We start from the raw sequence: 16,751 nt of genomic DNA on the forward strand, positions 1-16,751 counted from the left end.
TCCATTTCATCTTTCCAACTCACAGTCCTGGCTTCCAGTATTTCTGTATCCCAATGTTACATTTCTTCCTGTGCAAAGACACAAAAATTCACTACCAAATAATTGTTATGTTGGGTATTCAGCCTGAAGGCTGGTTTGATCCTCCACAGCTCCACCAAAAGCTATCATAGACAGGCTAGGCATCACTGAAGAGGTATACTAGGGAAATGAGGAGTGAGGTAGTTTCCCTGTTGTTTTCCTCACCAAGCCAGAAGTTGCTATTGCATATCAGTCTGCCAAGCCCACTGAAATGCATGCACCAACAGACCCTTTGAGTGATATTTTCACACCATTCGTAACAGGGACTGGCAGCATAAGGAATGGTATTACTAGCATCGCTCATACCTCGGTTACTTTCATATTGTCAAAGCCAAGGATGAAACTTGAGACAGGTCAATGAAAGTAACAAATTGTTCTAGCCCATACCAGAAGACATAGCACACTGTAAACACTACATCTTGCCAGCAACCAAATAATTATTAATTGGCAATTAAAAACAATTGCATCAAAGATTCTACTAAGTTCTTAGGATGACATTACTACCTTCTCAACTCACAGCCATTTACTTAATTTATAAATGAACTTAAAATCTGTCTCTCACCTAGCTACATGGGAGGACATGGTTCGAACCTCACGATGCCAACATCAAAATACTACTCGCATGAATGATGATAAAACTGGTTGAGTACCAATCAACATAAGAAAAACATTCCACTGGACACTACAGGCACTAACCATTCTACACAAAGTCAAACTATGTAAAAACAAACCCAAGAAAAATTTCCAAATGAAGAATAAAATAAAATCTACAGTATATACAAAATTTAATTCACTCAGGCTTGTTACTAATTTAGCAGTGTGCCCTTAATTATCACATTTACATATTAAAGGAAAGAAACCCTGTCAATTATTATTTACAAATTAATGAACATTAAATAGATATTCCATTGTGCTACGAGTCATGCTAGTAAAATGGATGTACTCAGTCTCATCTCCAGGACACCTCGGATAACTACAGGACATCCATAGGTTGATTTACTCCATCATAGCTTCCATGTAGACTGCTTTGATGACCAGGTCCGAACTGGAACTCGTAGGATGAAACTCCATAATCCTTGACACTGGAATCTCCTTAGTCACTACGGCACAAAACACACACACACAGTTAGGCCCATTATGTGTGTCTGCTTCAAACGCGCACTTTACGGCGCAATTTTTTATCAAAGGTCCTGGGATCAGAAATACCAATACAGGGTTATTAATTAAACAGCCACATTTAGTTTAGTAGTGACGTCTTAGTGTCAAGCCCTGTGTCTCTAATCACTACAACTATTATTATGAGGGTTCCAATAGTCCCGTCTTTGTTTTAAGTGATGACGGTAATGATGATAATAATAATCTCGGTTCAAGGTCATGCTTTGAATTATGACCAAATAACCCAAACTCACACTGTTGTCACCGATATCACTTCTTCTCATACACCAGTTGTTTAAGACATTGCCATTATTCTTTAAAATGAAAGTTCATGTACAAAGGAAACTGTTACTCGAGATGGTCACACACGTGTTTCTCATGACACCAAAACGCAGACTGCCCCAGGGTGTCGTTTCCCAAACCTTATATTGGCTGTGAAGTGTTTCCCCCTCTCAAAATTCCCATATACCCTATTCTCAGTGTACTACAGGCGCAATAGTGCAATAATCAGGTGGCCAGTGATCTTATAATATGGTTAAGACTTGCCTGGATAAAATCTGAACACAGAATCCACAGTGATGAATAAATAACAGTCTTCATTTTTCAGCTTGCTCATGGGATTCCCCCTATCAAGTGGGTGTGAAGACATTTAACACAGGCCCTCTGTAACTTTCCACTGTTATATAATCATATTTTCCTTCTTTTAACAGGAGATTATCACCATAAAGGACGTCACAAACCATAAATAAATTCAGACGTCGAACAGTTCTTTTGAATCCTTGTACAGTGCAGTAGTATTAAAATCGTTAATTCCTCTGATATAGAAAACAAAGTTGGGCAAGCTGTTTTAAAGATGGTTCCAAGATTACAATGCTAAAATATTTCCTACCAGGTGAGTTGGCTGTGCGGTTAGGAGCGCGCAGCTGTGAGCTCGCATCCGGGAGGTAGTGGGTTCGAATCCCACTGTCGGCAGCCCTGAAGATGGTTTTCCGTGGTTTCCCATTTTCACACCAGGCAAATGCTGTGGCTGTATCTTAATTAAGGCCACGGCCGCTTCCTTCCCATTCCTAGGCCTTACCTATCCCATCATCGCCATAAGACCTATCTTGTGTCGGTGTGATGTAAAGCAACTAGGAAAAAAAAAGTTTCCCTCTCCCACTGGTGGTGGGGATAACTTCTCCCTCCTTTTCATCCAGGGGTTCCCTAGCTCTGCTCGGGGAAATACTCCCTAGCCTCGCCCTTGACATTCCACGCTTAGAGTTCCCGCAAACTCTCTCCCATACAAAGAAATGCATGTCCACTTGATCCCTAGTCCTTGGTTCATGTCTCTGTCAGGTACAGTATATATGGATTAAAAACAAATAACAATAAATTTGTTACCCACTTAAGTTTGCAAGTTTGATTTTCCATATTTGTCAAATATACTGTATGTGTTTTCATTGAGTTAGGAGTGTGCAATTACAAGAGTAGAATAACAGTTCCAGTTCTTCTCTTCAAGCTGACAAAGAAGCTCTGGTGCAAGATGGACCTAAACACCTAGAGTGAACATAGAATGTATGCACCAGGGTATTTGATAAATTTACCAGGCCAGAGGAGAAGGAACTAGAGAATTTTGGTGAAAAGGAGATCAAAACATTGGTGCAGCGTTTTATGAACAAACTTGTAGGTTATACCATAGACTTCGAAAAAGTAAAGCAAAGCAAAGTAAAGTACTCTACACAAATGATGTGAATTCAAAGTGCTTGGCAAGGGGATGAATTTACTCAAACTTTTGAACACAGTTTAGTTTTTTAAAATTCCAATTTCAGGCAAGTTGCTTCATATTGTCAGTGTTGTCTGTGTCAAATATTTCTTGTGAGAGAGGGTTTAGTTTAATGAACCTAATAAAGAATAATTTGGGTCATCAGTGGGGTTGGAAGCATTAACCCACTTTTGCCTGAATTATTTTTCAGTTCACAGACTGAAAAGTTGCACATAGTTATGTTCAATATGGTCTGCTACTCATATAAATACAATCTAAAATTGTTTCATTAATTTAGGTCCTGTAAAAACACATGGGCCATTAATGACCTGCTAAGCACTTGCTCGAGAATGAGGTTGTGAGATTTGCTGGAAATTTTACCAGGCAGCAATTTATTTTTTATTAACATACATTGTATATAGTTACAAAACGAGCACTTTCACATCAATAATGGTTATTGCTCCCTTTCACAAGAATATTATTTTTGTTAGCAGAACATGTAACTAGATCACATAAACAACACCAGAGTTCAGATTTCCATTCACAAGAAGAATATTTTGTTCACAGAACTCGTAACTAGATCTCATAGCAAACGCTTAGCTCTGATTCGTTCATGCTAAATTGCAAAACAAGTATCAGAAAAAGGAGGAAAGTTACACGTAGCACATGCTTTGAATGTTTCATTACCACAAATTTTGAATCAGCCTGGGTTGGTCACCTTTAAGGAAATAACTATGGTGTTCTTTCCTCTGGCACTCGTTCGTAATTTCAATAGAGGTTGACCTCATCCCTTTGGATCTGTTCCTCATTTATACGGAATTATCCATCATTCTCAATGTGATTTTATTTCGGTCTAAATAAGTATCACACGAGATATGTTCACTTCCTTATGTAAAACCACTTTATTGCTGCTACGTCTATTCCTTAACAACACAGTTATACACATTTATACACAGCACTACACTGTTACGGGAAGTACACTGAAGCAATTTACTATAGATTCTGTCAAGTACAGATATCAATAAGTCTCATACTGGTTGTTCACTTTGCCATCACAATGCAAGACTGACTACCCTCTCACTCAAATGGATTCTGACAAATGCAAATATAAACTCCTCTAACCCACACTCTACATTCTCTTACTGCACTGTCTCTCTCTGTCACGGTCTCACTGACTGACTGACTGACTGACTGACTTCCTCACCATGGAGTCCAACACTGACTGTCCGTCCATATATATATATCTCAAGACCAACTGCGATACCTTAGACCTTAACCGACCTATCGAAACTGTCCATAAAGGCAGCAATTGGAGTGTGTGTTTTTGATTTGTGCAAGTCTTGTTGTTACCATATATTTTAGGAATTTTGAAAATTGTTAAACATAAATTATATTTACTTGTAGCAGCCTTTTTTAGTGCTGTAAGAAGCTGTTCTTAAACAACTTATTTATTCAAGCAATGTCGGTGGTGATTAGGTTATTGCTGGTTCTGGTGTTCTCTGAATATATCCTTGATATTTTCAGTTACCTGTGTGGTAACCCAGTATTATGGCAAAAATTGGTTAAGTGCATTCATAGGGAAAACTTCAAACCAAATGATAGGTCTAATAGTGTTGTGTACATGAATAATTTGATACCAAATTTATATTAGGGAAGTTTTATACCCATAGAAGGTAGTGATCCAATTCAAGTGCCACGCTAAACTTCCTAAGTTAGAACTATTGGTGCCTGTTCCAGCATTTACCCCTACCAGCCAACGTAGCTTACTACAATGAAAAGTCGTAACCAAGAGTTATGATTAAGAGATGAAAACAATTTTAAGTGGTGGTGCAAGAATGATTAATTAAATCATATTCAGTGTTTTATAACGGAGGTGTGTAAACTAAACATAACCCCATTTCTTGTGAGTGAAAATGAGGATTACGTTCATTTTTTATAAATTACAAAAGGATGTTGTGCCATCAGTTCTGTTGAGTTTTAAGGTGACTGGTGAGCTTTAGTTCAGGAGATAGTGGGTTCGAAACCCACTGTCAGCAGCCCTGAAAATGGTTTTCCGTAGTTTCCCATTTTCACACCAGGCAAATGCTGTACCTTAAGGCCATGGCCACTTCCTTCCCACTTCTTGCCCTTTCCTATCCCATCATCACCATAATAAGACGTATCTGTGTAGGTGTGACGTAAAAAAACTTCTAAAAAATAGTGACTAGTGCTTTAAATATTCAGGTGTATCATACAAATATCACTGTACTACTCAGCAATTCAGATCGATTTTGGAGATTTGAAATTTATTTCTTTGCATGTTTTACATAACGGTTTGTGGTTAATGGTGATATATAGTATTTCATGTAATGTTAATAATGCTATTTCTTGACATCTATTTATCTTATTTGCTGGGCACAGTTTATGTGAAATATTTTTATTGTGTATGTTTATTTCAACCTGATGTTGATAAAATAATACACGCTTCGTTATTTTCTTACTGAACTTACAATTGGACTTAGAAGTTACACGATAACGCTACTTTTGGTGTAAAATTATTATATTTTGAGGTAGTGAGTTGTATTTCATGACGGTCGACCTGTGATTTCAATTTTTTATTTTATATATATTTTTATGAGACTCGGAATGAACATGCATAATCTTCCCCTCAACCTCTCATGTCGCCCACCGATGTCCGCCATGTTTTTTCTGGGTTACGGTCTGATAATTGTAGGTGGTCTAGGTTTGACAAACAGTCTAGAACAGGGCCTCTCAAACTCCCAAAATCTCGCGCGTGCAAACCGAGGCGCAAGGGCTCCGTACACTGTGCATCGGTGCGACTCGGCTCAATTCGGCTTGACTCGGATGGTGTAGTGTGCTGAGAGCGGCAAAGCGTTCAGTGATAGACGGCTTGTTTATCAGTGAAATAGATAAGCGCAAGACGACAACAACATAATCATGGAGCAACCTGTTTCAAAGGAAGTAAACACTTCCGAAAGTCTATTTCAATCGACCTGGGAACTTTCATATTTTTTTTCTCAGTCGTGACGATAAAGCCAAATGCTTAATCTGTGGGACAATAATTATGTGATCATCAAAAGATCTATTTTTCAATACAAAGGCTTTGCTCAAATTCTACGAAAATTTGCCGAAGGAAGATTTTCCTAAGCTGCATCGAGAAGCAGCTAAGTTTATTTCCATGTTTGGTTCCACATGCGTATGTTGCAGTTTTTTTTTTCTCTGTTTTGAGTTGTACAGAAAATAGATTGCGTGCGAGTATTTGTGATCGAAATTTATAGAACCCTCTCAGAATTGCTGTCAGCCGATCCCTTGTTCCAGATATTACTGGTATAATTGCAAAGAAAAAAGAAAAGAAAAGCTAGAGAAGATAAATTGTCTGCTCAAACCATACTGAAAGAAGAGTTTTTAACATCGGTAACATTGTCCCATACAATCGAGTGTCTCCGCTCATCGCACATAAACATTTCCCAGTGAGGGGAAAATCAATGGGAAAGGTGAAGAAGGCAGAGACAGGCCTAACGGGTGAGAGAGATGTAGGGAAAGAGGAGTGGGGGTTTGCTCTATGGTAAACCTAGTGAAGTCGTCTCCTGCACCATGCGCTGTGCAGTGCACGGGCGCATGCACCGTGAGAGGCCCTGGTCTAGAAATATAGACTTTGAGAAATGTTCCTACAACACTCTGAATGGAACACAATCGAACATACATGGACAATCAAACAACCAGCCTCTCGATGGAGTAGATCAAACTTGAATGTACGATTACTGTTTATAAACACACATGGACATGTCTACAAAAGTCCTAATATTTTCACACATATATATGGATAATAAATTTTCAGAAACCTCCATATGTAACAGAATGATAGTGGATTATACCCAAAATACAAACATTACAGAGTTTACTACAGTTTTCGACTACACAGATTTTGAGGTTATACAAATATACAATACATATTTGCAGAATGTGGTCATACTTAACATTTAATAAAAGATAATTTAAGTATATTAACATTAAATATTGTGGTTATACAAATGTGCAATACATATTTACAGGGTATAGTTGTACTTATCATTTAATAAACAGTAATTAAAGTATCTTCCCCTGCGAACCATGTGACCTTGCTGTGGTGGGGAGGATCATTGTAAGGATCATTGTAAGTAGCTAGTTGTTAATATTAAAAAATAAAATGAAAACCTTCATTGGGGTAATAACAAAAGTGGGATTGTAAATAAAGGTTACAGATACAGTAGAAGTCCGTTATAGCGAGAATTCATAATAGCGAAAATTTACTCGCTATAACGGATTGTCGTTATATCCGATTTTTGTATAAAAGTCGGAAAACCCTTCACGCACTTTAAAATCGGTATGAAACGGCATTCAGTTTGTTCAAAACTTGCGTTTCCGTAGATGATATCCACACTACGGCTTACTTGTTTGTTATTTTTCGTAATCCGCTACTACGTGAAAGTGTATGTTTAATTTCATTCTGAAAAAAATATAGTATCGTATATCTCCGAATCCAAGATGAACCTCACTTTTTCCTTCAAAAAATTTAAATCAGGCTCAGAAAGAAGTTTGTAAAATCCTATGAATGCCTTGTCTTACAGTAGGCCTACGCATTTTTTGACTATTTTTAGACGCCGAACATTGACTTTCGTCACGCCGTATTTCTTTATTTTTGGCGTCTGCACAATTATTTATTTCCGCGGGTTTAAGGACCAGTAATTCAACATTGGCATCATAATACCGAAGAGAACTCGTTGAAAAATTTTCCGGCAATACCTATTCCATGCGTCTCTACAACGATCCATCAGGAAATTGTTCTTGCTGTCTATAAAACTGTTACTTTTACGCAGCGTCAGATATAACCGGCTGCCGCTATACGCACGTCTCGCTTGTCGGGTTCGGCCAAATTCAGCGGCTAGCGATGTATTGGCCTAATCGCGAACGTTGAAAGTCAACGAACGAGTTTACTGCGCCACGGTGTGGCCATTCCGCCCTTGCGTTTTTCGTGCCCACACCTCACAATTTCATCTTCGACTTCTTTAAAGCGTCCTTGTTGCGGACCACTGAATGTATTTTTTGTACAGTACGCATTTTTTTTAGCTCTTTGTCTTCACGTTAACGCCAAATATTGTCTTTAGTTAGGCCTATGCCGTATTTACTTGCGGCTGCACAATTATTCTACATTATCGTGTGTTTAATAAACATTAACTTATAATTGGCATCATAATATCAACTAGAATCCGTTGAAAATTTGCCGGCAATACCTTTTCCACGTATCTTCACAATACGACTATCCATCACGAAAATATTCCTGCTGTCTATAAACCTTAATTTTACTAAGCGTCAAGTACAATAGACGCGTTATGACTCTGCCACTGAGTAGCCATGGCTTTTCTAAGAATTCGACGGGTCGCACGCTTTGATGCCATTCTGCAGATTTGAGAAACACACAGGCTCTGTACAACCGGTTGTCGCGGCTAGCGATGTGTAGTAAAGAGGCGGTCGTTTATTGTCAACGAGTTCTGTGCGTGTGTGAAAAGAGGCAGCGTTGTTACCGCGGTAGTTGCCAGTGGTATCCATTAACTTACTGTTAGGCCGCGAATGCAACAACCCTTGAGTTTTCGCATGAGATTCTGAGAGAAAAAAAAAAAAGTCTTGGATTCGGAGAAATACGGTATCATTCCAGATACTTCTGTGGCAAACACCTCAGCTTTCTTCTTCAAACAGCGTCACCTAACCTAACCGTATATGTAGTCTATCATGAAAACATATTTGAAACGCATGTAGAGAAATAACCTCCTCGCGAAAAATTTACATGTAAATGGCCGTAACTAGACGCGAGAAGATATGAAATATCCTCTGAAATCAGTGATGTACTCTGCCATATCTTGAGGTGTATCACGTTATTACTTAATTTCCGTATATAACATTAAAATTAAGATATCGTTTACTTCAGTCTTTATTTTTAACGAGTTAACTGCTATAGGCCACGTTATTTACGCATTTATTACGAAAACGTGTTTTCCTATTTCATTTCGAATTTTCTTTAGAGAACAGCAGTCAATGGGTATTACTAATGAACTCCAACATCGCCGTTGAATGTCAACGAGAGAGCTCGCAAATGCACAAAGTGAGAAAACTATACCGTACCGATGATGATCGATAGAATTTTGTTGCAAACGTTTCAGTTTTCTTATTCAAACAGCGTCACGTATCCTAACTTAACCGTACTATACGTATGATGAAAACACACTTCAAGCGCCAGTAGGGAAATTATACCTTTCTCGCTATAAATTTTCATAATAGCCTTTCCGTAATTTAACCAGACGCGACAAAATATAAACTAACCTCTGAAATCAATTAAGCACTCTGCCATATCTCAAGGTGTATCACATTCTTACTTAATTGCAGTATTTAGCCTCAAAATTAAGCGGCGGTTTAGTCAGCCTTATATTTAACGAGTTAACAACCGTTATCGGACACGTTATTTACGCATTTATTACGAAAGTATGTTCTCTTTCATTTCGAATTTTCTTTACGGAACAAGTGTCGACGGATATTACTAATCGACTCCAACATCGCCTTCGAATGTCGACGAGAGAAATCGCCAGTGCACATAGCGAGGAAACGATGCCGAAGGTAATCGATCGCATGCAATATGATCGCTGGGGTGCATAAATATCGGTAACGGAAAAAATCGCGCGCGCTTAATTGCTCGTAATAACGGCTGCGCCAGTGATAGGATTCTCGCTGTAACCGAAGGACGATACACAGTTTAAGATAGGAATTTTGAAGGGACAGAAAAATGTCGTCGCTATAACGGAGATCTCGTTATATGCCGTACTCGCTATAGCGGACTTATACTGTAATTTAATTTGGTTGAGGGTATTTAGTAGTTATAGTAACGATGTAAAGGAGAGGGTGTAGAAGTTGCTGATAGACCCCAATTAGATTATGGTTCTAGTGTACGGAACGGTCACCAGCATTACTTTATTCGAGAATTGTAAAAAATCACAAAGAAAGCAGCACAGTTTGTTCTGGGCAATTTCTGGAAAAAGAGTGGTGTTATGAAAATATTGCAAACTTTGGGCTGGAAGGACTAAGGAGTAAGGAGGTGATCAGCTAGACTAAGTGGAATGTTCTGAGTTGTCAGTGGAGAATTGGCTTGAAATGACATTAGTAGACGAATTAGATTGTGTGGAGTATTAAAAAGTAGGAAAGATCATATGAAAAAGTTAAAATTCAAGAGGACAAACTGGGGCAAATACACTCGACACAAAAATTAGGGGAACAGGTTTTTAATGCTGTGTAGAATCTCGACATATGGATTTGTGACAAACAAATATTGGTTAAAGAACTGCGTGCTTTATTTAATTAGCAACAACAAAACCATGCCCATTCCATTTAACCATTCACCACAATAGATGAACTACCACAACCACAATGTAAAGTTCTTGCTGAACAGTCTGCATACCCGAGCGATAGTTGCCTAATACTGTGTTGCAAATCCCCTAGCTTCAATTACAGCTGCACACCTGCATGACATGCTGCTTATGTAACGTCGGATGACTGCCTGTGGAAAGGCGTCCCACTCCTCAACCAGTGCTTCACTGAGGTCGTGTATGGTTTGTGGAGCATCTTCGCGCTGCCGAATCCGTCTCTGCAATACATCACATAAGAGCTTCAGTGGATTTAGGTCGGGGCTCCTTGCAGGCCACACCATCACAGAGATGTGCAATCGCTGGAGATGGTCTCTGGTGTCTCATGCAGTATGGGCCGTCACATTGTCATGCATCAGCAAGAAATCAGAAACACCAAGAGCAGCAGGAGCAATATGGTCGTTCATGATGTCCCTGATGTACACCATAGCATTTAGATGGCCAGGTACCACCACAAGATCCGTAGGATTATCAGTCATGATCCCTCCCCACACCAAAACCGATCCACCACAATGTCTGTCCAGTTCCTGCATAAGACCTTCAACGAATCGCTGTCCTAGTCGTCTCCACATGCGTTGACAGGCATCCGCTCCATTTAAGGTAAACCTGGACTAATCTGTAAACATTACCTGATGCCAGTGACGATGTTCTCTGGCAAATGAAAGACGAGCTCTGTGGTGTTCCCTAGAGAGGGGGATTACACAAGCAGGTATTCTAGAGCGTATGTTACCCTCTCTTAATTGATTGCATATGTTCTGAACACACAGCTGAAAGCCAGAGGCTCTTGTAAGGTCACTTCGCAGATCCCTGGCACTGCTGGAGGGCCGGCGTAATGCTGATAACCGTAGGAATCTGTCTTGTTGAGCAAGACTTTTCCGTTTGCGACCTTGTCCACGGTATCTAACATACCCTCCTTCTCCGCATAATGATGCCAGAGCCTGTGCACAATGGATGGAGACACTCTGAGGTCGTTCGCCACATATCACATTGTTTTCCCTTCTTGATGTACGGCAACAGCTCGGGACATGTCCGCTTCGCTTAGATGCCTCATGCTGACTGTCTCATACTCGAATAATGCGTATTAACATCACCAATAGTGTGGCGAGAGTGGTCCGTGTACTGCGGACTACTTTGTATTGAGACGCGACGGGAGTGGAAGCATGTTTGTTATATAGGGTCATTACACAATTAAATCACCGTGACTGCGTTACTGTGGTGTGTAGCAATTCGTATAAACCTGTACATATTTCATGCTCCACGACATAAACTTTTACAGCATGTCAAACATTTGTTCCCCTAATTTTTGTGCTGAGTGTACTTCTTTATATGATGAGGAGTAAGGTATTGAAATAATTTAAAAAGGGAGATGTTTGTTAAATTTCCAACTTCTTCGATATTATTTCAGAAAAGACTAAACAACTGATAGGGAATCTGCCACATGAGTGATGGCCCTAAATGCAGATCATCGATTGATTGTTGCTTTTGGAAGAAAGAGGTTAATTTGAATTTCAATGAATGCCTAAATTGCTCGATTTGCATATATTCCTTTGTATAAAATTTTCTTTCTGCAGATCTATTTTCTGTCAATTCTAGGTAACAACTGGGCCAAAGGTCACTATACAGATGGAGCAGAACTCATAGACTCTGTTCTCGATGTACTGAGGAAAGAAGCAGAGGGATGCGATTGCCTTCAGGGGTTCCAGTTAGCGCACTCCCTGGGAGGAGGAACAGGTTCTGGAATGGGCACTTTACTTATATCAAGAATTAGAGAGGAATATCCTGATCGAATCATGAACACTTTCAGTGTTGTTCCATCTCCCAAGGTGGGTATGATCAAACAGATGTTGGTATTCTAACTATGAACCTGTCAGACAGGTAATAAGTGCTCCAAAATTTAATCTTATTTCTTCACATTTTGGACTTAAAAATGGTACTAAAGCAGAGGAAATACTGTATATGCAGAAGAAAATAGAATAATAGTATAATAGAACGATTCTCCTCTTTGAAATGAATTACAGTAGAACCCCGTTTATCCGAAATAAAGGGGGCGGAGCCACTTCGGTTGACGTTTATTTTCGGATAACACATGGTAAATATTTTTGGTAGTTAAATGTCGAAATAAAAATGCATAAACCCTGTTGAGCAAAGGTGCACTGTATATTAACATTAACATATTTGTATAATGTCACTCATTGTATAAAATCAGTGATTTTCTTCTGAATTTTCTTGGTACAGCGCTGTCGTACAGCACTGTCGTGCAGCTATGTCGCGCCACCGTTCAATCAACCATACATCAGCTGGTATAGATTCATTCCTTTGTTTAACAAAGCGCAAAGCAATCTGAAATAATGAAACAATTTTTTGTTACTGCTGAACTGAATACTGTATACAGTAATTTTATTACAGTGCTGTAATTAAAGCATGTGGTACTGTATTTTAATAGAAATTCAAAATCAATCTTGCCTCCAATGTATTAAATCCATCATCTGCTGTAACTCAATTCTCAGAACTGCTATTGTCAAGGTTGGAGTCGTCTGCATAATCTTCATGACTAATAATAATAATCATTATAATAATAATAATAATAATAATAATAATAATAATAATAATAATAATAATAATAATAATAATAATAATAATAATAATTCCTGCTTGTTCAAGAAAATAAGGTATCACGGAACAAACTAGGGGTAAGAAACTTTTTTTTATTTTTTATGCTACACGTGCATTCTGGCATAAGTCATAATATAAAAATAGGGTTTGCTTAGTAGCTCTCAGCACTTATAGCAAGATAATTACTAATATCGAAGGCTAAGAACGAGAGGGTAAAAGCAAAATATTAAAATACAATTTTGCAAGGGCATTTCAGTTAAGCCGGGATTTGGTTAAGTGAAGTTCAGTTAAGCGGGGTGCTGAAATTTTGAAATGGGTGAAAATGATTAAAAAACACAGCTTTTCAGTGTGTGTGTGTTATTTTTCAACATGCTTGATTTTAGTGGAAGTGTGCCTGGAAAGAGCTGCACTACCTCAGGACAAGGGCACTAATTTACACATACATATACATTTCAAAAAGATATTTAAAAATAAAATTAGTTTCAGCATTTAGACACACAGTTTTTCTGTAAAACCTGTGTATGTTCTCAAATTGGTCATTTAGAAGTTGTCCTCCCTGTTTGTTTGTAATTCATCATTTCAGAGTTGTGCATCCCCATTTATGATGTCTGTGGTCATTTTCTTCGTTTCCATTTGGAAATTTGTCTCTTGAAATGTTAACATATCTCTTCTCACTACTTACATGTGCCGTTTGTGTAGTTGAAGAGCGCAGTTAAGTGCAGCATCCATTGATAATTGAGGTCTATGCCTTCCTTCAGTTGATAGACATGATAATATGTTATGGGGAGGCTAGAGGAAACTGAAAAAGAATCCTCTGGATGTGCCAATGGCAGATTCCACATATAAATTGCATGCACCTCACAATGTCTGCTAGACTTCATCAGTACCTGTGAAAAATGGGGTCGCTTTGTCCCCAGCACGTTACAGGATGGCACGAAGTGAGAACACGTGCCTGTGAAGAAGAGGAGCATGCAAGATTTGCCAATGAGTCCTCCATTATCACACCTACCATTGCCCATGGCTATGGGTATAAGTCAATCATTCGTATCTTGAATATTGTGGAAACTACTGATCCATGTATACTGCCACCAGAAAGTGCAGGAAGAGGAGCTGGAAGGGGCCGATGACCTTCGATGTTAGGCCCCTTAAAACAACAAGCAGCAGCAACAGCAGGAGCTGGAAGATTTCCCACCTAATGCTCAAATTGTCCAGTGGTTTCTGCATTGAACTATCTCTAATCCTGCCCTTCCTGCACATGCCTCATATATGATGCAGTATGCTTCACAGGAGACTGCTACTTCAACAGCAGGAGCAGTTTCATCCGAGCTGAAGAGAATCCTTGTGCAGCGTTCATCAAAGAGCTCACCAGGTGAAATTTATCATAAGCTTCTGGGCTGGAATTGTTGGAGATTATGTGCTGTGGCCAGTTATCCTGCCACCCCATTTGAATGGGGTAGCTTGCCTTTAATTCCTTCAGAACATGCTTCTGCTTGTCATGGTGGATCCCCTAGTTCCTATTGTGCAATCTCTTTCCCCTCCAAATTTGTCATGGAAGATCCTGACATTTCCTGTATATGTATAATTTTAGCTCTCTGGCACATTAGCAATTTTGAGAAAATTTTCAGACATCCTGAAATACTTCAAGAAATAAAATATTTGATTCAAGAAATAAAATATTTGATTTTCCACCAGAGGCATTGGCTAACTTGCCAGGCATTTACTATGGTAATGCAGTGTATTGTACAGCCAGTAACCCTGTGCTGGGAACAGAGTTGTAGAAAGTAACTAGGAGCTTTGGACAGAGGAACCCTGAAAATAGGGTGATGCTCCTTTAGTGAAAAAAATAAGTCACCCTGCACCTGGCTGAAATGTGAGGAGCAGCAGCTAAAATCTGGTAGTACGTATAAAATATCTTTGGATCAAATGAGTTCACTGCACAGTTCAGGTCAAATTGTGAGTTTGCATTTGGGAGATGGTGGGTTCGAACTCCACTGTTGGTTTTCCGTGATTTCCTATTTTCACAACTGGTAAATGATGGGGCTGTACCTTATTTAAGGCTACAGTTGCTTCATTCCCAGTTCAGTTCCCTGTCTTATCCTGCTGCCATAAGACCTGTCAGGGTCAGTGGGAATGCACACCAATAGAGACAAAAACTTTGGAAGTAGAGACTCCATTTTAAGATATCCCTTTCGCTACAAACATGGTGGCTTGGAAGAAGCTGGAACATTCCTTGGAAGTGAGGAGGAGTGATCTAGATTTTTCAGAATCTGAATTGTTAATATGTATATGGATTTTGGCATGATAAAATAAATCTAGCTAACTTAACATGTTAAAGAATTTCATACCAGTAGCATTTGTGGGGTTTCCTGTAAATAGCGTGTCCAGGGAATATAATTATTAAATTAATGTATTAATGGTCCACCTTTTAAAACTAATCCATTACTACATAAATTTATTTAATAATTATATTGTACTTACAATTCAGTAGGACCAGAACCATGAAGTTTATAACCTATCTCCAGGGAATAGCGATGAACTTTGTACCGGGAGGTACACCTCAACGCCATGCATTCAAAATTAGCACCTAAATGAACTCCTCTATTGGTAAAACAGTGAAACTGAAACTACACCAACTTGGAACTTTAATCAGAAGATGTCACCACTAAAATATTGAGTAATTTTGTTATTGTGAAGTTTCCTAAACTGACTGAATTTCTCCTAGTTTTGTTTGCTATACATCAAGAAGTTTGGGACATTTCTTCACAGATGACACGACCGAAAAACTATGATCATGCACCCTGGTGCAAAGTGAAAGAACTTATAATTTAAAGAAGTTTTGTATTTATAGGTTTTTGTAACTGATCGATGTTCATTTATTTTTGGGTTGGCAATATTTCCTTTTCCTTTCCACCAGTTTTGAATCTGGCATATGAAAATTTTCTGTAATTAATTTTCAAACTATCACAGGCTTCTTGTTTGATTTTGAGTGTTACTTTTGAACTAAACCAACAAAATTGAGAGGGTGTGGCTAGTTTAGTCTTGAATGATCTTGAACTTTCCCCGAGGGTTTATAACCTGCGGCTTTTCATGTTTCTTGGCCAATTGATAGATGTCTATCTGAGTGTGTGTGTTAAGCAGGAGGCGGGCGGCCTCTTTCATTGGCAGCTAGAACATCTACAAGGTAATGACCACATAACTTTAGTCTTTCTTGCTACCTCCGCAGTTTAATCCGAGGGAAAGGTCTGAATCGTTAACTATGTAACCTACTTTTCTAAAAATGTAAACCATCTTTCGGCTAATGTAAAAACTTCGTAAACCCTTTAATTGTAAATCGGGAATAGAGAGTGAATTACCCTCTTGAGCTCCCCTTCATCTTGGTTTGAGGTGACTATGTTTTATAGCTGTTTTTCATTCTGTAATGTGGTAAAGTAATTTCTATGCGAGTCACCTCAGTAGTTGGGGAATAGCCCCTGTTTCATCGGCCTAGAGCCCTGTAGGTTTTTTCATTATCTTGGAGCGCTGTGTACGCCTCCATTCCTTTTGTGTTTGGGCCAGTTATTTAACCTGTTCTGTTTTCATGAAGGCCCAGTAGGTTGGGTATTAAATACTCCTGTATAAAGTTATTTTCAAATTGTAAGTTGTGCTTTGAGAGGCCAGTGATGGTAAATTGATGTTGCCTTGAGTAGGCTTGGAAAACTGAGAGCCTGGAAATTCATAGT

At 38.8% G+C, this 16,751-nt stretch overlaps 1 protein-coding gene across 1 annotated transcript in view; it reads left to right on the forward strand.

The window, feature by feature from the left end:
* LOC136864529 (tubulin beta-1 chain) overlaps positions 1-16,751 on the forward strand; it is a 239,946-nt gene that overhangs the window by 158,005 nt on the left and 65,190 nt on the right. The window contains exon 4 of the mRNA XM_067141629.2: positions 12,013-12,242. Within this exon, the coding sequence (XP_066997730.1) occupies positions 12,013-12,242 (230 nt within the window). The remainder of the gene's footprint in view (positions 1-12,012; positions 12,243-16,751) is intronic.

Source organism: Anabrus simplex, chromosome 2, assembly GCF_040414725.1.
Source record: "Anabrus simplex isolate iqAnaSimp1 chromosome 2, ASM4041472v1, whole genome shotgun sequence".
NCBI lineage: Eukaryota > Metazoa > Arthropoda > Insecta > Orthoptera > Tettigoniidae > Anabrus > Anabrus simplex.